This window comes from Oncorhynchus nerka, linkage group LG2, assembly GCF_034236695.1.
Source record: "Oncorhynchus nerka isolate Pitt River linkage group LG2, Oner_Uvic_2.0, whole genome shotgun sequence".
Classification (NCBI taxonomy): Eukaryota; Metazoa; Chordata; class Actinopteri; order Salmoniformes; family Salmonidae; genus Oncorhynchus; species Oncorhynchus nerka.
The window spans coordinates 31,481,176-31,502,974 of record NC_088397.1 but is presented as its reverse complement, the minus strand read 5'-3'; the positions used below and the strand labels follow the sequence as shown (position 1 = coordinate 31,502,974).

Sequence of the window (21,799 nt, the reverse complement as noted above, 5' to 3'; positions counted from 1 at the left end):
AAATTAGCTATCCCATCTTTTTTTTGCTTTTTTTCTTGTTATTGGGTGCAATTGTGAACAAAAGCAATATCAGACAACATCCAATTGACATAATCATTGGTTTGCTGCAGCCCAAGGACTCAATCCTACAAGGCGCGTGGGGAAGTTAGGAGATAGGCATCTGCTGGGCATTTGAATTGCCTGAAGAACAGTGTCAGTGATTTCAGCAACGATGTCTTCAGTGAGGCAGTTCCATACTCAAAACAGCAGATTGTAGGGGGGCGTCTGTCCAGGGAATTTGCAGCTCCCCCAGACAGGGAGTTGACATGCTTCCACCATTTCCTACTGGTTAAGGTCTTATCAGTAAGCTCCTCATTGAGTTTGACGTTCCTGTTCCTTCTAGCCTGCTTCTCAGCCTGCTTGTAGGAGCGTCTTGCTTGGGCATATTTTAAATGGTTGTTAGCAGTGTTGTTTTTCTGAAGTTGGCGGGAGAGGTCTCACTTCTTCCTCGTAGCTCTCCTGTACTTCTTGTCAAACCATGCCTTATATCTCCAGACTTTTAGGTGGCCATTTTGCCCGGGCATGTAATAGCTATATGTATAGACATATCATTACAGATTATGTTTGTGACCTAAAAACATATCCTTATAATCGTGATCTTTTCAAACTGATAGCTGCTCAAATGAAGAACTTTAAAGAAGGAAAAACAAATAGGTACAGGAGAGTACATGCCTGGGGTATGGAAGACTCCGTCAATGTACCACAACCTGTTTGCATCTTAGATACAGATGGAAAACACAGCAAAACTCATTCATTTAGTGTTTGACTCATTTGTACAAGAGAAGGCACCACACAGCCTTCATTATGGACATCAGACCCATATTAAATTAATCCAGATGAAGGTTTATAAAACAATCATTTTAAATTTGATTTCATGAACATCAACTAATCGTGGATTACAAGGTTAGTCAGGCCTATGGTCAAGCCTGTGATTCATCCACGGTAGTCCAGGAATATTTTAGGTGATAAACTCTTTTAGGCAATGCATATTGGTAGGGGAAAAACATGTTATACCCACTATCAGTGTTTCCCCTATACTAAGTTAGCAGTGGCGGGCCGCCACTTCTAAATCGTGGCAGCCACTACGAAAAATGAATATTCTTTTATTTAAAAAATATGTTTGTGATGGTAAAATGTTTTCAGTGTAAACTTAAACGACTAAAACCAGATGTAAAGTATTTAAAAAGATAATTGAGCTATATACACAGTGTACAAAAAAAGAAAGAGAAAGAGAAAGAAATCCAAACATGACACCCCAGGGTGCATCAACCAATGCACCAACAAAAGCAGCTGCAGTGGTTACACAAATGTACTCAAATAATCAGACGTGATAGGTTCAGTTACTCAACACATTCTGAACTTCCACTACAAGGAACGACGGTTTTCACTCATTTAATATTGGCAATGAAATGCAGTTGCATCTCTCCCTGTGTGTGTGTGTGTGTGTGCGCGCCTGTGTATGTTAGCGATTTCATTAATGTGAATGTCTCTTTCCTGTCACAGGCTGCTGGTTGATATGGTCCCTCGAGTGAGACAGACGAGGAACTATGAGCGCTTTGAGTGACAGAAGACCACGGGAAGGGCAGCGAGGGCTCAGTGGGGGATGGGTTCTAGGTTATATACAGTATGTGTACGTCCAGTGTCTGTTCTAGGATATGTATATCTACGCCCAGTCCCTATCCAGCTCAGCTCCATTCTTCCTGGTAGATCTCTACAGTCACCATGACAAACCTATTGATTTGATTTAGACCTCACTTGTGCCAGCCCAGTGGCATTTTAGTGAGACCCAAGTGGTCCATTCTGCAGCGTTCCCCCTGTCTCTCTCTGACTCCGAACCTGATCCGTCCATAGGAGTCGTTACGAAGTCAAAGGGAAGACGGAGGAGGTTTCCCTCGATGTTTCTCCTCCTCCTCTGCCGAAGCAGGGGGAGGCGGAAGGACAGACCGAAGAACATGGGCTGCTGAGTCGTCAGGAAATTATGCCACTGCCGCTACAAAGGCACTGCACATTGTCCACTGATTACAGCCTGGTGTTCATATCTCAATCTCCACTTGGACAAGATGGCTGATTCAGATATGCATCTCAGTCCTTACGGGATTTCAATGGTTTCTAATAGGCTTTTTCTTTTGTTCAGTAACACTGGGGGTGTCCCCAATGGCACCCTATGCCCTTTATAGTGCACTACTTTTGACCACCCTATTCCCTTTATAGCGCACTACTTTTGACCGGTGCCCATAAAAAGTGCACTATGTAGGAAATAGGGTGGCATTTGGCACACACACACAGCCTATTTCTGTTTATGACACCACTGCTCAAAATAGATGTGTTGTGTTTATGTAGTCGTGATGTAGTAACAGGTAAAGTATATTTTAGGGTGGTAGTTGCTACTATTCGTAGCTATAGGGCATGTTTGCTATCCCCCAAAAAATCAGCAGGGGAAATGGATTTCTGAGATGCCCATTGTATTATCAATTGTAGACACAATAGTATAGTATAGCAGTACACTGTGCAATAACAACATGACAGACGACTCTTATCAATGGCTTGTATCCCAAATGGCACCCTAATCCCTACATAGTCACTATGGGTCCTGGTCAAAAGTAGTGCACTATAGGGAATAGGGTGATATTTGGGACAAAACCTGTATCATTTGATTAGTGAATATGAAAGCACAAATGTCCCTGTCAACAACTCATGTATGGAATCTGTGTTTGCTGTATTGCTTAAGAGGGCCACATTAAGGGGTGTTGAATAAAAGCCTGTGGCAGACCATCAACAGACAACATGACTGGAGACAAAGACTCTAGCCAGAGATTACTGCGCTGGAATTAAAACAAGTCTTTTTCTGTGCACCACAGCCAAGTCTGTTGGCTAGAGCACAACATTCTCTCTTCCTTATCTAATTCCTCAACCAAGTCTGATGGGGGAAATACGGTCGTCCTGGCGAGTAAATATACCATATACAATGATATTGTTTAAAGCTTTCACAATCTGCCACGATGGATGTAATTATATATGTAGTATATACACTACATGACCAAAATTATGTGGACACCTGCTCGTCGAACATCTCATTCCAAAATCATGGGCATTAATATGGAGTTGGTCCCCCCTTTGCTGCTATGACAGCCTCCACTCTTCTGGGAAGGCTTTCAACTAGATGTTGGAACATTGCTGGGGGGACTTGCTTCCATTCAGCCACAAGAGCATTAGTGAGATCGGTCACTGATGTTGGGCGATTAGGCCTGGCTCGCAGTTTGTATTCCAATTAATCCCAAGGGTGTTACATGGGGTTGAGGTCAGGGCTCTGTGCAGGCCAGTCAAGTTCTTAGACACCGATCTCAACAAACCATTTCTGTATGGACCTCACTTTGTGTACAGGAGCATTGTCATGCTGAAACAGGGGACTTCCCCAAACTGTTGCCACAAAGTTGGAAGCACAGAATTGTCTAGAATGTCATTGTATGCTGAAGATTTCCCTTCACTGGAACTAAGAGGCCTAGCCCGAACCATGAAAAACAGCCCCAGATCATTATTCCCCCTCCACCAAACTTTACAGTTGGCACTATGCATTGGGGCAGGTAGCGTTCTCCTGGCATCCGCCAAATCCAGATTAGTCTGTTGGACGTCCAGATGGTAATGCATGATTCATTACTCTAGAAAACGCGTTTCCACTGCTCCAGAGTCCAATGGCGGCGAGCTTTACACTACTCCAGCCGACGTTTGGCAATGCGCATGGTGATCTTAGGCTTGTGTGCGGCACCTCGGCCATGGAAACCCATTTCATGAAGCTCCCGACAAGCAGTTCTTGTGCTGACGTTGCTTCCAAAGGCAGTTTGGAACTCGGTAGTGAGTGTTGCAATCGAGGACAGCACATTGCCATTGTTTCTCCTAGACATTTCCACTTCACAATAACACCACTTACAGCTGACCGGGGTAGTTACAGCAGGGCATAAGTTTGACGAACTGACTTGTTGGAAAGGTGGCATCCTATGACGGTGCCACGTTGAAAGTCACTGAGCTCTTCAGTAAGGCCATTCTACGACCAATGTTTGTCTAAGGAGATTGCATGGCTCTGTGCTCTATTGCATGGCTGTGTGTTGTACACCTGTCAGCAACATAAATCATTGTTATGTGAATTACATGAATACAATGTTGACATTATACAATTACATGCATGCAATGTTGACATACAGAAATTCAATGTTGACCCATTGCACAAGGAGTGCACTTAAGGGCTCCATTCAATCCGAATCGTGTAAATTCAGCATTACAGCATGATTGAAGGCAATGTTCCCGGGTTGGCGGAGACTGCATTCACGGTAAACACTGCAGATGTGGACTCAATAGGAAATGACCTTGTAAATCAGTAATGCTTCAGGATACTGATTGAATAGAGCCCTAAAGGAAGATGATTGAAACCGAGCCTTCAAGCTGTGCATACCGATTCAGTCTTTCAGAATACTGTACCAATGAAAGTTGTCAATAAGACATTAGTTATTATAGTGCACTATAATAGAAAATACATTTTTGTACATATAGAAAGGGATTTTTGTTTACAGGTGGGACTGGTCATTGCACTCACTCCAAATGGCTTTTTTGGACAGGATTCAATCCGAGGCTCGTTATAGAGCAGTGCAATGGACAGCCAAAAATGCACTTTTTAAAGTTAACTTACACTTGAGCCGACATTCGCAGCATTTGATATAAATGCGATCTCCATGAACGCCGGGGAAATTGCCTTTAAAAGGGGCGTTGGGGCCTCCCAGGTGGCGCAGTGGTCTAGGGCACTGCATCGCAGCGCTAGCTGTGCCACCAGAGACTCTGGGTTCGCGCTCAGGCTCTGTCACAGCCGGCCGCGACTGGGAGGTCCGTGGGGCGAAGCACAATTGGCTTAGCGTCGTCCGGGTTAAAGAGGGTTTGGCCGGTAGGGATATCCTTGCCTCATCGCGCACCAGCGACTCCTGTGGCGGGCCGGGCGCAGTGCACGCTAACCAAGGTTGCACGGTGTTTCCTCCGACACATTGGTGCGGCTGGCTTCCGGGTTGGATGCGCGCTGTGTTAAGAAGCAGTGCGGCTTGGTCGGGTTGTGTTTCGGAGGACGCATGACCTTCGACCTTCGTCTCTCCCGAGCCCGTACGGGAGTTGTAGCGATGAGACAAGATAGTAACTACTAATAATTGGATACTACGAAATTGGGGGGGAAAAAGGGGGTAAAATAAAAAGGGGCATTGTTGCATGTCAACTGTGCTGCACTATAACATACTCTGGATTGAATCATGGCCTGACTCTAATTCTTACCAACACCTTTTGTACATAGCAATGAATTCTTGTACATATTGTAATATAAGTTGATATGTTTACATTGGTATTGCCAATTTAAGCAGAAACTAGACTTGCTAGATAATCGGTTGCGGGTGTTGTTCTGTATTAAGAGTGCTTAAGCTAAGTCAATATTTGTCTTCTCAAAGGAAAGAGACGTACTTAGACGTACTAAGTTCAGGATCTAGGATGGGTTTCAATTAACTTCGATAATGTGATTGAGCAAGAGTTGCACCACTGTAAACTTTTGTTTTCTGTGACTGTTTTCAGTCAAAAAGGATGGATACTAACGCAACCCCCTAACTTTATGGCTGCGTTCCAGGCTGACTACATTGCAGAAGCATGCCAGATCTCACAACACCTAACCCTAATATCAGTTTACCACATCACGATGGATTCATCGGATACCCGACTCTGCAGCCGATGACGTGGCACACAACCATTGGTTGATCCAATGTAGTCGGCCTGGAACGTGACAGGCTCCTTGGAGCACCATGGCTCTTAGCCCAACGGCCAGCAGGAGGCGATATTGAGTCGTTTCATCTTACCTTCCAAACGCATTGTAGGAAACTGCGTATCACTCGTGGACAGTTCGTACATAAAACATCCTCTATTCAGGCTGCAAAGGTGTCGATTTCCTCCTTAACTATATTTAATGGTGAGAAGGTGGGGGAAATATGTACTTTATGAAATACCATTTTCCACTATCATGCTAGAGTGGCTAATGCTACTTCATGATGATGCTCCATGCGTTCAGCCAGGGGTAAACAATGTTGCGTATCGTGTTCAGCCAATCAGTTTGCAGCAGTCTGTCGTTTACCCCTGGCTGAACGCAGGGAGCAACATCATGAAGAAGCATTAGCATGAATAGAGAATGTTTTATGTACGAACCGTCCACGGGGGATACGCAGTTTCTCTGGACCCCAGCAAGGTTTTGTTTCAAGGTCTGACCCACTGGGCACAGTCATCAATTCAACACTTATTCCACGTTAGTTCAACCTAATTTCATTGAAATGACATGGAAACAAAGTTGATTCAACCAGTGTGTGCCCAGTGGGGAGGCACTTTTTCAGTCACATTCCTGAAGCCCAAGAAACAAACACTTAACGTCCTAGTACACACGGCAATGAAAAAGGTTTATAAATGACTTTTAGAAGGGTTACTGTCAAAAGTATGTGTTAAAATAAAAGTAGAGCAATGTCAGGCACATGGTCCCTCAGAACTTGTGGGCCCCATGCCTTGTGGGGGCTGCTGGGTGTCTGGTAGGCCGGTGGATACTGGCTGCAAACAATACGCTTGGACGGTAAGATGAAATGACTCCATATCAACATCTGCCTGGCCTTTGGGCTACATGGCTCGCTGGTCTCGGACACCAATCAAAGACAGTGAGGTATCAAAGGAGGCATATCATTTATTAGCAGATGGAAATGTCATCCTTTCCAAGCCACAATTGCACTGCATAGAAACAGCCTTAACCATTGACCTGGGGCACATTCTGTAAGTAAACTGCTCAGAACATTGCAGAAAGAAATGTAATGCATAGAGCTGACATGATGCATAATTTTACAAGACAGAAAATCATTTCTGCTTCTACAAAATGCATTTCTATGATAATTACATATTAATATGGATATTGTATAACATTGCACTCATCTGAACAGACCCCAGAATTCTGGAAATGAGAATATAAACTTTGAAAGTTTACTTTCAGGGAATTGCTCTTGTAAACAGTTGGAAATGCTGTCGTTTGTGATTCTCTTCTTAATGTCTAGCGTAGTTGGTAATGTGTTCACAGAAATTCAGTATTTATGGTTCATATGAGGTCTATGCTTGCTGCAGTATGTACTCTATATTATTTACACATTAAACTCACTGTAACACCCCTAATGTGTTAGGGGTGTTTCTACACATCTGAGAGAACTTTACTTTTTGGGAGAGCGGGGGTTGCGTTCAGCATGCACCAAATGTAAGAAAACGGACAGAAACTGGGAGTGATTACCAGAACTTGGCCAATAAGAAACACAACTTTTTGTTTTCAATTGGAAAATATATATTTAAAAAATCATTTGCATGACTTAAAGGACACGAAACAGGAATATATATATTTTTTAAGGTACTGCAAAACAGTTTATTTGAGCTCCTACTTTGAACAGTAATCAGTGGTCTCAACGTGTTTGAGATGGCAGCAGACAATGTACATTTCGATAAAACACAAGACAGACCCATTTGTCACAGAAAAAGGTTTATTGAAAAATAAAGTTATATCCCCCTTAAATTGTCTGCAACTGTGAAAACAAAATGTATCATTTTTTGTACAGTCATAATTTAGTCCCATAACAATCGCTGCTTTAGCTTTTCCATGATTGGCTTAAAACAAGGTTGAGATTGAAAAAGGAAAGTCATAATGGATACACATGAATGCAAAATGCAGATTTTGACAACGGAGACATTCGATGTTGGGTTAAAAGAGACACAAGGACATTTTCTCATGCCCATAACACATCCTCCTTTCAGCTATCGTATTTAGAGTTCCATGAACCGTTTTGGGACAAACCCATTTAAAAGAAGACAATTTACAGAGGCTATTTAATGTTGGTTCTCAAGATCCCTCGGTGTATACATGACAACCAATGAAATGAAGGAAACAGTTGACAACATACTCAAAATAAGCCTGACTCTAATACGAGCAGAACAAGGCCACTGCCACAAAGAAGCAGAATCTTTCATATGCTGCATTTTACCCCACCAAAAGCCTTCGCTAAACATGTCCACAACAGCATTAAGAGACATGTGTTTTAACCATCACCACTAAGTCCAACACATACAATTACTGTTTTACCTTTACAGTAAATGTTATAAGAAGCATTATCCTTCTAGCAAAGTATGAGATCTCAACTAACAATTCTCTCTGGCACTAGGACCGGTTGATCAATAGGGCAGGTACAATAAGCGGTCTAGTAATAACCATCAAAAGGCACGTCATGTACTTTTTCAAACCGTAGCTTGGCTGCAGATCGTATACACAAACGTAATCAAAACTGATCTGGACGGTACGGAGAGCTTGGGGGGGGGGAGCACGTCATAAAACGTAAGTGACCATCTAAAAGACAACGTATCTATATTTACAACATGTGCAAATGGTTTGCATTAAGATCTGAAAAAAAAAAACAACACGAGGTTCTTTGCTGGCATTTACAATAAAAATTTAAAAAATGTGTGCGCGCTGCTTTTTGTCCCGATGTCGTCGTCATCACCCCGAAAACACAGTGATGAGAGGAGCGAGACGTCTATGTCACTACTGTCCAGTCCAACACGTTTCGTCAGTGTCTACGTGGACGGTCTCAAGGCGTGTCTGAAATGACACCCTAATTCCTTTTGCAGCCATGTTGCCAAAGCATTTAGGATGTTATCTTTGCCATTCCTCATTCTCTCTCATCACTGTTGCTGGAGGTTGGAGTCAGATGGGACAAACAACTCCCGTCTAATCCATCCACTTGAATGTACACGTGTTCACTTTATATTATTTCTTCCATAAATAAAATGACCCTCTGTAAAAAGAAATCTCCTTTTTCTATAAATAAAAAGAAACAATTCAGCAGACACAGAGAAAGATCTGTATATAAAACACATTTAAAAAATAATTTAAAACCCATATGAAGAATATACAGTATTAGTCATATATGTTGTTAAACTTCAGTAAATTAGGTTAAAGTAGTGCATTATTTCCAATCACAACAAGGACTACTAATTCAAGCTTTTATTGACACGTAAAAAGAAAAAAAAGAATTGGCAGGCAAATTAGGATCCTAAACGATCTCCAAATGAAGGAAACAGGTAAAGTTGCAGGTGTGTGTGTGTGTTGCTCTGTCCAAGAGCTATAACTTACAGTGCATCCATAGAAATGATGTTTGTGTGTGTATCTTTCTGGTGGACTGTATACATAAAGGTTTTAAATATCTATAATACAAGTACTCATGATCAATATATCTCTTTCGAATTTAGAATACGTTCCCGATAAATCTATTGTGGTCAAGGCAACGGTCCTATGTGATACTGGTGATTGAGCGGACTGATGTTTGATCTGCCAGAGGGGCCCTTTCCCACTACAGCTGTGATGATGTTCTACTGTCTACAGAACAGTACCACACTATGTCATCACTGTCACATGTGACTGATCTGACCTGATAATCCTTTAAAACTATTTTTTACATTTGATTGAAATTGATCAATGACTAATTATTATTTTCATTAGCTACTGGCAATTATTTTGCACACACCGCTTATCCCCAGCACATTCCAACCGGTCAGTCAGGTGTGTGTGTGTGTGTGTAGCTGTGAATGTGTGCGATTTCGAAAACTCAGCCTCTAGTCTGTACATTGGGAACATGAGGAGGGGGCAATCTACCATGCAGGGCTACAGAGGAGCCATGCTGGACGGTGTGTGTGTGAGGTGTAGTTGGGAATGACCACGAGGGACAATGCCTCAGGATTCAAAATGATTTGCGATTTAGAACATTTAAAAATCAACATTATATCTACCTCTGACCCGCTCCCCTGTCCAGACGCGACGATGGGGAGCGGTACAGTTACAGTGTAAAACTGGCTCTGTGTCGTCTTCTTCTTCACACTAGTGTTCCTTTTGGTCAAGTTTCCCCTAGGTACAGATCTAGGATCAGCTTCCACTCCCCCAATCGTAACCATAAATAAGGGAAATGCAAAACTGACCATAGATCAGGGTCTATGGGAAACTTTCCATTGGAGCATACCATTCAGAATACATGCCATGTGCATTGCTTCATCCTAAGTAGTACGCTAGTGTGGACATTGAAACAGAGCTTTTACTGCCTGGGGACAGCCTCTTATGGGTCTCCAGTGCAAACCGACATAGCTAAAAGAGTTCAAAGATAAAAGGGGACAGGGGGGCAGAGAGGAAAGCATGCCGAGTGTGGCGACACACCAGCTCGTTGGTCCCACGATGCGACTACAAGCTTGGAGAGATACAGTGGGTGGAGTCACTGGGCCACCGACTGCAGTACCACCCACTGCCACACATCCTAGGGGCAGTAGTGAGCTCTGTTGCCATGTGCTCTGCCTCAAATATACACCGACTCCCATTGATTCAAGTAATTCAGGCCGATGCGCAATGTCTCTTTTTTCTGTACCCTCCTTTCCTCCTGCCCGGTGCCTTACTGAAAACTTTTCCATTGACATTCCTAGTTCCCAGAGTATGTATGTATATAGCTCACTGGCCTCTTTCTGTCCACCATTTGAATTTCCACAGTTTGCTGCCGATGCTGTGTCTGTCTGACGAGCTGATCAACATGCCTTAAAAGGTCAAAGTTCAGGCGATTAAAAACAGACATAAATAATACAGATGTCTCCTGGTTGTCTGGTTCCCAGGCTGCTCTTCCTCCCTCCAGAGGCCTGGCTGTGGGAGGAGTTAGGCTGCAGGACTGCAGGTGTGGAGCCAGGGGGAGGAGTCAAGCCATCTGAGTGGTTAGAGCTAGAGATCCCCAACCCCCCCCCCCCTTCCCTGCAGCGCTCTGGAAGGGTACGGGGTCCAATCCTCTCCACACACCCCGACAGACAGGTGCTATAGGCAGCCTTTGCACAGCGCCACCTGGCCCTTCATGTAGTCCCGGCAGGGGCAGACGCGTTTGAGGGAGGGGTGGGCGCCGGCGCAGCTGAACAGCAGCAGGTCCGACTGGAAGACGCAGTGGTGACGTGCGTCGCTGTACGCAGGCACCACCGTGTCGCCTGACGACTCCACCGTCTGGCAGTCCATGCCGAACCTCAGACAGATAATGGGAAATATGAAATTCTACTTCATTGTCCACACAGGGAAATGAATTATGCTGCCGGGAGTAGATAAGACACAATATACACAGAACAAAGACACACAAGTAAAAATGTATCTGTACACAAACATCTGGGATATCATAGAGACAGACAGAAAGAGACAGATGGACAGACACGGTCAGACAGGCAAGCAGGTAGAAAGACAGGCAGACACAGTCAGGACAGACAGACAGATTGAGCATCACTGTGTCTGAAGTTGGCCTGGATACAGCCTGATACAGCAATTACATTGAGTCTTGACGTCTCGATAACCATTCCCTGCTGACACCGATGAGTGAGTTGAATTTTAAATGGCTCAAGTTGACAACTGCAATAAATGACGTTTCCCCTCTGATATCGGTCTTATCATTTTTGTCTCTGAAACGTTATAAAAGGGAATAACTTGTGTGCGACCTCTAGTGAACCACATTCAGCACAGCAGCAGGCAAGTATTGATCGTCTATTTATGCTATACTGCCATCTGTTGGGTAGAAAGCAAAATGCCTGTGTCAGGCGTGCATTTGTGTGTGTGTGTGTGTGTGTGTGTGTGCACAAGTGTGAGTACAGGTTAAGGTGTACTGTAGGTGCACACACTAACCGGGCCAGGTCCTTGTCCTTGTTGAGGTGCTGGAAGAAGGAGGGCTCGCAGATGAGCTGCTCCGCCTGACACACCTGCTTACAGGAGCTCCCCGGCTCAGCCAGCCTCACCTGCAGAGCACTGAGGGGAGGCCACATCACCTGGCCATGGCAGAAATCCTAGAGGGAGGGACAGAGAGGGAGAAAAGGGTTGAAATGGGGGAGATGGGAGAGGGAGAAGGGTAACAGGGAGGGAGAGAGAGAGAGCGAGAGAGACAGGGAGAGGAAAGGGTTGAAATGGGGGAGATGGGAGAGGGAGAAGGGTAATGGGGAGGGAGAGAGAGAGAGCGAGAGACAGGGAGAGGAAAGGGTTGAAATGGGGGAGATGGGAGAGGGAGAAGGGTAACGGGGAGGGGAGAGAGAGAGAGCGAGAGAGACAGGGAGAGGAAAGGGTTGAAATGGGGGAGATGGGAGAGGGAGAAGGGTAACGGGGAGGGAGAGAGAGAGAGCGAGAGAGACAGGGAGAGAAGAAAAGGTTGAAATGGGGGAGATGGGAGAGGGAGAAGGGTAACGGGGAGGGAGAGAGACAGGGAGAGAGACAGGGAGAGAGAACACCGGAGAGTTATACGAGAGTCATTTCACAATCCGTCGTGAATAGTCAAAATACAAGTGAATGACAGATAGAACGTGGAACCGTAGCATTCAAAGAATGACAACAGCTCATATTGTGGTTGCACTGTAGCCATTGTTGTAGCAACATCCGTCGGTAGGACAGACGGCACACTATTTGACAGCTTGTTTGTTCGCGGTGTGTAAAGTGACATTTCTCCTGAGACCTATTTCCCAGGGCTGGCATAGGACCCTTTCGGGAGATGACAAGTGTGCATAGGGACGTCTCTTCATGCAGACAGGCTCAATCAAATGTATTTTAGAAAGCCCTTTTTAAAAATCTTTTTACATCAGCAGTTGTCACAAAGTGCAGCAGGACAGATGCAGAGGGAGAGAGGGAGAGAGACACCGAGGGAGAGGGGGAGAGACACCGAGGGAGACACCGAGGGAGAGAGACACCGAGGGAGAGAGACACCGAGGGAGAGAGACACCGAGGGGGCAACGGACACAGAGCCAAGTCTGTCACCCCTTCCAATTTTAAAACTCTGCTAAAAAGATACATTCGGAACCCAATCTGTTCACAGTCGGCGAAGAGAGAAGCAGCTGCGGGCTGTCATCAGTAGCTACAAAGTCAACACTGAGATAAGAACCAAGACAGGAGATATAGTATGCATGGGCATGACAAATAGAGAGGTGGTAGGAGAAGGAGAGGCCATTTGGGCTCTAACCTGAAACAGGACGGAGATCCTTTTTTTCCCCAGTGAAAGTGCACTGTAGAATACTCCAGAGGCTCTGACACCCTTTCCACACTAAGATACTAAAATGGACAATATTGAAAGAAAGTAAGGCTCAGTTCGTTAATGGGGAGCCAAGCTGGCCCGTTAACATACCTGGGCCTGTAATCAAGAAGCGTCTCAGAGTAGGAATACTGATCTAGGATCAGGTCACCCCTCTTATTTATGATGCTGTAAAACTGATCCGAGCACTCCTACTCTGAGATACTTTGTTAATACGGGCCCTGGCGCCAGTCCGCCTAAGCCATCAGAGAGGCATAGTTAGCTAGCCACGCCCTGCCTAAACCACGCCAGACATAAGCAGTGTGTAACAAAACTATGCTGATCTTGTACCGAACTGTACTTACTGGAAAAGCGAGCCAAAAAAATGACAGTTAGGGTCAGCACAATAGTGTGTAAAGGCTCTGACGGCTGTCCAGGAGAATGGAGAGGACAGTTATAGCGAGGCCGTACCTGATTCTCAATGAAGGCGTTGACTCTTTGCAGCATCCCCTCACAGGTGAACTCATAGGGCAGGTAGGGCTCGATCTGAGGATGGAAAACACAGAGTCAGGCTACAGCGGGACGTAAAGCACTTTATAGGCTGTAGAATGCCAGTCAGCTTGCTAAGAGTACGGTGGGACAGGTACCGTAGTGGGTCAGTGAGAGGAGAGGAGAGGAGAGGAAAGAAAAAAAGAAGGAAAGAAAAAAAAAAGGAAAAAAAAGAAAAAAAGAAAGAGGGGTATGTGTGTGTATGTGTGTGCGCTTCAAAACTCTCCAACCCTGACTGAGGTCTTCTAGACAGACATATTCCTGAAATATATACACAACTACCTACAGTAGCGCCGAGGATATCAGCGAGAACTCCACACACACTATAGTCATTTTGTTCTACAGTCAACAGAGCAAAACTCAATGAGACAAACTACTGAGCTGCATCCTTGTTCCATCGAAACAACTTCAGATACGCTGCTGTGAAACTCTGTAATTGGTCAACTAACCTTTGAGATCAATTTGTGATTGGTGGAATAACATTCGATGCTCTCAGCCGTAGAGAGCGGAGACAAAGGTGCATGATAAATCACACCCTATTCCCTATATAATGCACTACTTTTGACCAGAGCCTGAGCCCAAAAGTAGTGCACTATAAAAAGGGAACAGGGTGCCATTGGGGCACATCCAGAGAGAGAAAATTAAGCTGAGGGCTGTTGGTCTGGACACTGGTCAGAAACCATACGAGACACAGTAGCCTTCTCTAATGAACAAACCCATTGTTCGGGCACCCATGCAGAAGCACACGAGGTCTGTGTCCCCAATGGCACCATATTCCCTAATCCTTACATAGCGCACTACTTTTGACCAGAGCCCATAGAGTAGTGCACTATATAGGGAATAGGGTGCTATTGGGGGACACAACCACGAGGGCTGCTTGCCCCTGGACTTAAATATGCACGGGCCCAGTGAGGGGAGAGAGAAAGAAAAGCTCTCACTTTGCTATTCTCAATTCCTCTCTCTGTGAATTCCTCTTATTCATCTATTCTAATCGAGCCCCCTTGGAATTTGTGATCACGCTCTCTGCTTCCCTGACTGGTACAATGCACCCGAGGCTTTAGGGAATGAGACTGGGAGAGTTTTCATTTCAGACTGTGCTAAAAGAATAGAAAGGAGAGAATGCACGCAGGGAAACATGTATTGTGTGTGTGTGTGTGTGTGTGTGTGTGTGTGTGTACCTTCTGACTGAGGATCGAGCGGATGGCTCTGTCCACCTCCGCAGGGTTGTCGATGTTCACCGTCCACACGTGAGGCTGGCCAATATACACCTCAGCATACGGGTGCTGGGAGGTCAACTGCATGGGAACACATTTTTATAGAATTTCTTCGACTGCCATAAAAAAAATACTTTTGGCAAGCTGAAGAAAACACACAATATATACGTTTGATTATTTATTCACGTTTATATTTGAGTCATTTAGCAGGTTTGGCAGATGCTCTTATCCAGACAACACTGAAGTCAGATTGGCTGAATTTGCTAGTCAGCTAATAAATAGACCGTTCTTTTTTAAATCCAGAATCAAAACAGACATGACGCAGTAGTTCACTTCAATAGGAGCGCATTGAAGTCGAGTCACATCACAGATGAAGAACGAACTGTGTGCACACGCTCCACAAACTAGACCCTATCCGTCAAACACCAGACAGACTTATTACAGAGGACCTGTCATGAATAAAAGAAAGGGGAGGTAACAGCACAGAAGTGAATAGAGGACTAGGTTATGTCTCTCACACACACACACACACACACACACACACACACACACACACACGCACACACACACACACACTTTGACCGGGGTCTCTGGGCAGAGTGGCGCCATCTCACCTCTCTCAGGGTGGGCTTGCCCTTGAAGAAGTCTGTGTTCTTGCTGCTCTTGGGCGGGGTGAACTTGGGGTTGAGGAAGGCACAGCCATTGGCTATGGCCTCTAGGGGGGCGGGGCCTTCGTAGGGGAAGGACAGGCCAACAAAAAGCTGTGGAGCGAAAAAGAGCATTGCACTTACATTGACATTTAGCAGACGCTATTGTCCAGAGCAACTTAACAAATCAACGCATTCAATCAATGCATTCAAGTTGAGCAGGAAACAACAACTACATATCACAGTTATTGCAAGTAGACTCTTATCTGAAATAGACCCCATCAGCAGAATCAGTACCAGGACGAAATAACTATTGCAGGTGTGGGTGAGAGAAAGTACAATATTATCTTCTTCTGAGAAATAAAAGGAGACACCTCTTACTTCCTAGAATTCCCACAGCCTTGTCTGTGTTTTTTATGCTCTGCACCAGCAGCACACACAGACTGCTTTTATTGGTTCTTAACCATTCCTAAGTGTTTCGGCTGTAAAACTGGCTCGTAAAAGAGGGCTTCTCCTGTCTGGTAAGCACAGCCTCAAGTTCTCAGTCGCTTTAGTGTGGTGTGTGTGTGTGTGTGTGTGGTGTCGGCCCAAGGAGAGGCTAAACCCGGAGTTCACACACACACACACACACACACACACACACACACACACACACACACACACACGGTAGAGTGAAAACGTGCACACGCACGTGCACAAACAAAACAATGGCCAGAAGAGGGGAAGTAAGGCCTGTGGTGTTGTTAGGATTGGTCTCTGGATATTAGACTCATGGGTTTGAAACCCCTGACCGGTTATGCATGCCAGGGATCAAACATCAGTGACTGAATGGTGATTATGTTCATGTTATTATTATATTATTATTATTATTATAAATTGCAGCAAATAAAGAAAAGCAGAACATTGGCAAAGCCAGCAGAAAATGTACAGACTCGGTAAATAAGTGTGTAATGTTTTATGTACTAACCCATCTCGTTCAAGCACTACTCGGCACCGAGACAGTAGCTACAGTACTTGTATTACCTGTACTACTTGCTCTTGTCATGAAACACGCTATTCGCACAAATACGGCCCTGTCTCTGGAGAGAAGAGGCCCACCGCCAATCATCACAACAAAGACTCCGTACACACAGAGGATCATAGAAAACCTATTGAGCCGGACGACCAAAGCAAATATCTGAGAGGCTCTTCTGACATGCTGGAACCAGAGGTGACGAGCCCGTGAAGCGTGCCACAATAATGTGTTTGTCTGAGGCCCCACTAGTAAAAAGAGAGCCGCTGGAGCTGGGGATGTTATAGCGGAGGGCCGGCGACGGCCACAATGGCTGGTCTGTGAGTCGGCGAGAGCAAGATCTCACCGGGTCAGTGCCGGCCATGCCTGGGGAGACAGAGGGTCTCTTGAGTTCAGCCCACTGTTGGCAACACTGCTGTACACGGACTCTCCCATACCATCCCTTCTCTTCAGTCCATACCCATATCATCCTTCTCCTCAGCCACTGTACCTCACAACTCTCCTTAACAGCTACTGTGTGTGCAGGGTCTTGTTCCAGCCCTGCAGTAACACATCTAACTCAGCTAATCACGGTCCAGAGTGAAATCCTTAGAAGGATGACTTAAATCAGGTGTGTTCGTGACAAGCTGGAGCAAAAACCCGCAGTCCCAGGACAGTAGCTCTCCAGAACCGGAGAACCCCAATGTAAACACTGAACAGCTGTGGGACAGACAGTATCGACTGCAGCTTTCAGCGTTTGGTCGACAGGTGGCAGCAGAGGCTGACTGATGGTGCTTCCTCGCAGGCAAGACTGCAGCCCAGTGAGCCCACCGGCCTGACAAACAGCTGCTATTTATAGAGCAAACCCCCTCTCTCCGATCGTGTAGCATGGCACAGCATAGAATTGCACAGCATACAAAAGCATAGCGTAGCATATGCTAAATGGATATTGTGAGAAGGACTCTATATTGGGTGGTGGCGAGAAGGTGAGAGGCAACCGGGCTAGTTGCACGTGCTTCAGATACCACTTAGGAAAAGGCCGCTAGCGATGTGAAGGGGAAGAGCAGCGAATACAATGACCTCCGATGAAATACGGTTAATTGAACAACTTCAGAAGAAGAATCTGATCATATGCGCCAGTACGAAGAAGGCCGAGACCTAGGAGAGAAAAGCCTGTGATCCAGCACTACATACTGCAGACTAAACGTATCACCGTGGACTGTTATTTCAACAGAAATGTGCAATAGCATGAACCTGGAGTGAAGTTTCCCCCTAATAACAGAATAGATGCTTGGAAGCAAGCATGCTACTGTACTAAGCTGTGCACTGGACAAATAAAGCCTGTTCTAGGGTCAGTTTACCCTCCCTGCATCTTAACCATAACCATTGGTGGGGGGGGGTGCAAAACAGACCCAAGATCAGAGTGTAAGGGGCAACGTCACCCTACTCCAGACCAATGCATATCATCCTGGACAGTTAGGAGATGATAAACACGTTCGACTGGTCTGGAGGATATGCTGGCTATGCAAACAAGCCATGGTTAAACCACATTCCACACAGGGAACATGCAAACTGCGTTGTAGAGCGGGAGGGACAAGAATCGTAGCCGACTGTACTTCCTGCATGGTACAACGTTGAATTCTGCCAAAGAGATAATTAGGACCTTAAGTCAACATGAGCCCGGTCTTCGATTCAGTTGTAAACGCAAGGTGGTGTATGTTTTGTGAGATTGGGTAATTCAATTAGGATCCCCATTAGCTACAGCCAAAGCATCCAAATCAAATCGCATGTTATTGGTCACATACACGTGTTTAGCGGGTGTTATTGCGAGTGTAGCAAAATGCTTGTCTCAACACTAATTCCATATAATATTATACTAGGGCAGTATAATGCTGGTTCATTGCAAATTATATACAGTGCCTTCCACCTCTGCCCTGTTTTATACTGCATCTATGTATTCCGTGTTGTTTTGCCAAAAATCTTGGGGGAGCAATTAACACAAGCAATCTGTTAGCAGGTAAATGCTTTATTCATAAAGAGAAGCAGGGAGGAAAGCGTGGCTGGAAAACGCCTGGCCTCATTCTTCTTGTTATCTCAACAACACAATGCTGCTGCTAAATAAGTCTGGATTTATGGCAATTCATTAGCGCTCCCTCCGGTCTTCCAAACACCAGGTTAATGAGGAGATCTTGAAGATCTCCTTCCCTCTCTCTCTCTCCTTCCAAAGATCTCCTCCACTCTCTCCTTCCAAAGATCTCCTCCACTCTCTCCATCTCCTTCCAAAGATCTCCTCCACTCTCTCCTTACAAAGATCTCCCCCACCCTCTCCATCTCCTTCCAAGTATCTCTGATAACTCTCTCTTTTCAAGCTTGACGCTTGCTGGTTTGATTTCCGGATTTTCCACAGTTTCTCCTGACAGACTCTTTTCAGACTATTTAGGACAGGTATAGCCTGGCCCCAGATCTGTCTGTGTGCACCACCATATGAGTTTGCTATACAGCACAAACAGACCAGTTGTGTGGATTGAGAACAGGCAGTTTGGTTGGAGCTTCAGAGGGTCGTTGGGCTGTACAGTACAAACAGACCAGTTGTGTGGATTGAGAACAGGCAGTTTGGTTGGAGCTTCAGAGGGTCGTTGGGCTGTACAGCACAAACAGACCAGTTGTGTGGATTGAGAACAGGCAGTTTGGTTGGAGCTTCAGAGGGTCGTTGGGCTGTACAGTACAAACAGACCAGTTGTGTGGGTTGAGAACAGGCAGTTTGGTTGGAGCTTCAGAGGGTCGTTGGGCTGTACAGCACAAACAGACCAGTTGTGTGGATTGAGAACAGGCAGTTTGGTTGGAGCTTCAGAGGGTCGTTGGGCTGTACAGTACAAACAGACCAGTTGTGTGGATTGAGAACAGGCAGTTTGGTTGGAGCTTCAGAGGGTCGTTGGGCTGTACAGTACAAACAGACCAGTTGTGTGGATTGAGAACAGGCAGTTTGGTTGGAGCTTCAGAGGGTCGTTGGGCTGTACAGTACAAACAGACCAGTTGTGTGGATTGAGAACAGGCAGTTTGGTTGGAGCTTCAGAGGGTCGTTGGGCTGTACAGCACAAACAGACCAGTTGTGTGGATTGAGAACAGGCAGTTTGGTTGGAGCTTCAGAGGGTCGTTGGGCTGTACAGCACAAACAGACCAGTTGTGTGGATTGAGAACAGGCAGTTTGGTTGGAGCTTCAGAGGGTCGTTGGGCTGTACAGCACAAACAGACCAGTTGTGTGGATTGAGAACAGGCAGTTTGGTTGGAGCTTCAGAGGGTCGTTGGGCTGTACAGCACAAACAGACCAGTTGTGTGGATTGAGAACAGGCAGTTTGGTTGGAGCTTCAGAGGGTCGTTGGGCTGTACAGTACAAACAGACCTGGGACGAGTTGCGTGGCTAGAAAACTATCTTATCAGGAAACAAGGCTTTTTTTAATGAGCAATCCCGTCGCTCTTAGTAATGACTTGGTACCTATGCCCTCTGAGTCCTACAGCGTAGCAAGTGTGGTTCCTCTCTCTAGGGCAGGATTCTTCAACTCTGGTGTGTGTGTGTGTGTGTGTGTGTGTGTGTGTGTGTGCATGTATGTGTGTGTTGCTCTCACCTTGGTCTCCCTGAGGAGGAACTGCAGGTCCCGGCCGCTCAGGATGCCGTAGTTTCTCACGTAGCTGGGCAAGTGCACAGTGCTGGTACCGTGCACGGTGGCGTGCACCTCCGTGTAGGTGTGGATGATGTCTAGGTAGGTCTTCTTGTCCTGAAGCACACAGGAAGAAAACCACCAGTCAGTGAGACCCTACCACTGTACATACTGTAGTCCACACTGTGTATTGTACACAGTACATGACCTGGCCTCATTATAGATCTCTATGTTGAGATTCTCAAAACAGGGTTAAAGGACACTGTGTAGTACATTATTATTGTATCCGGGACCTCTGCCTCTAATCTGCAGTGTACTCTTTTAAACGTTGATGACACATAGACAACATGAAAACAATATGTGGTAGCACTTAAAATGCTGACAGGTGATGCATTACGATGAGGTTATAATGCATTGTAAGACTCGCATGGTCCCTTATAATGTCTTATTACCGTCTCCTTAAAATGATTCGGATTAAATAACAGCCATAACCGACTATAAAAGACATCGCAAAGGTTCGTACAGGCTTATAACAATTAAAGAGTCCTCCCTCAAACTGCAAATCACAGGAAATGATGTCCGGCAAGGAGCTCATTGCTGATAAGAGATGGCTCCTCGCTGGAGTGCGGCGACTCAAAAACACTTTCGAGCAAAACAAACGGAGAGAGTGTACTGTTGGATCAACATGATCTCTCTCGCAAACAAAGGAAGATGCGCAGAGAGCCCTGCGTCCCAAATGGCACCCTATTCCCTATAAAGTGCACTCCTTTTGACTAGGGCGCTTAGGGCTCTGGTCAAAAGTAGCGCACCATGCCTTAGAGGAAAAAAGGGGACGAAGATATACGTTTCAGGGAGAATGACGGAAACTAGTATCCACTGAGAGATGAAAGATGACTCATGCCTTCACTTCATTCTCATGATCAAAACTGTAAGCATGGATATTCTTTGGGTTGGCGGCAATATATAGTAAAAAACAACAACAAAAAACATAATATCAAATAAGAGATTTGTTCATTCGGTTTGAGAAAGCTTGATTATAACGGTAGGCTTAATGTTTGCAACAATTTCCTGAGCGGTCACACCTAAACGTTTGAATGGAGAACATTCCCGAAACTAGTCCTAAAGGTACATTTCCCCTGCTCATAGAAAGAAAAAATGCAGTCGTGAAGGATAGGACACAGGCGACAGCGGGAGGGGATAACCAGTTTGATCAAGCATCGATTGCGACATCCTCCCCGACCGAACCCATAATGGCAGGCTGCGGACAGCGGCGCCGATTAAACTGAAACCAGGAAGAAGTGACAGGAACAGCAGCTTTCCTCTCGCCCACGTACGTACATCCTTCCAAGCTGCCACCAGGTGTGCTCAGGTAGTGGCAAACTACGCTGGCACCACTCATTATCAAGCCATTGCTGCCTGGGGAAAGGTTTGAATGCAGGAGCATTCGATAGTGTGCGGTGGTATCCATCTTTTAAGAGGACGGGTTCACACACGTCCAGGCCACGGAAGTTAAAGAATGCACATTCTCTATGACCTGGCTAGAGCAACAACCATCTCTTCACTTTAAAAAGTAACAATAGTG

General features: G+C 45.5%; 2 protein-coding genes across 2 annotated transcripts in view; one reads left to right on the top strand and one right to left on the bottom strand.

The window, feature by feature from the left end:
- Nucleotides 1–7,269, top strand: part of LOC115134307 (transmembrane protein 163a-like) — a 50,354-nt gene extending 43,085 nt beyond the window's left edge. Inside the window, exon 8 of the mRNA XM_029668143.2 lies at nucleotides 1,543–7,269. Coding sequence (XP_029524003.1) covers nucleotides 1,543–1,603 — 61 coding nt within the window. The 3' untranslated portion in view covers nucleotides 1,604–7,269. The remainder of the gene's footprint in view (nucleotides 1–1,542) is intronic.
- Nucleotides 7,270–7,586: 317 nt separating this feature from the next.
- LOC115134299 (alpha-1,6-mannosylglycoprotein 6-beta-N-acetylglucosaminyltransferase A-like) overlaps nucleotides 7,587–21,799 on the bottom strand; it is a 116,374-nt gene continuing 102,161 nt past the window's right edge. Inside the window, exons 12-17 of the mRNA XM_029668131.2 lie at nucleotides 20,185–20,334; nucleotides 15,538–15,684; nucleotides 14,888–15,004; nucleotides 13,632–13,706; nucleotides 11,798–11,955; nucleotides 7,587–11,153 (exon numbers count right to left, since the gene is read on the bottom strand). Of these exons, the coding sequence (XP_029523991.1) occupies nucleotides 10,955–11,153; nucleotides 11,798–11,955; nucleotides 13,632–13,706; nucleotides 14,888–15,004; nucleotides 15,538–15,684; nucleotides 20,185–20,334 (846 nt within the window). The 3' untranslated portion in view covers nucleotides 7,587–10,954. The remainder of the gene's footprint in view (nucleotides 11,154–11,797; nucleotides 11,956–13,631; nucleotides 13,707–14,887; nucleotides 15,005–15,537; nucleotides 15,685–20,184; nucleotides 20,335–21,799) is intronic.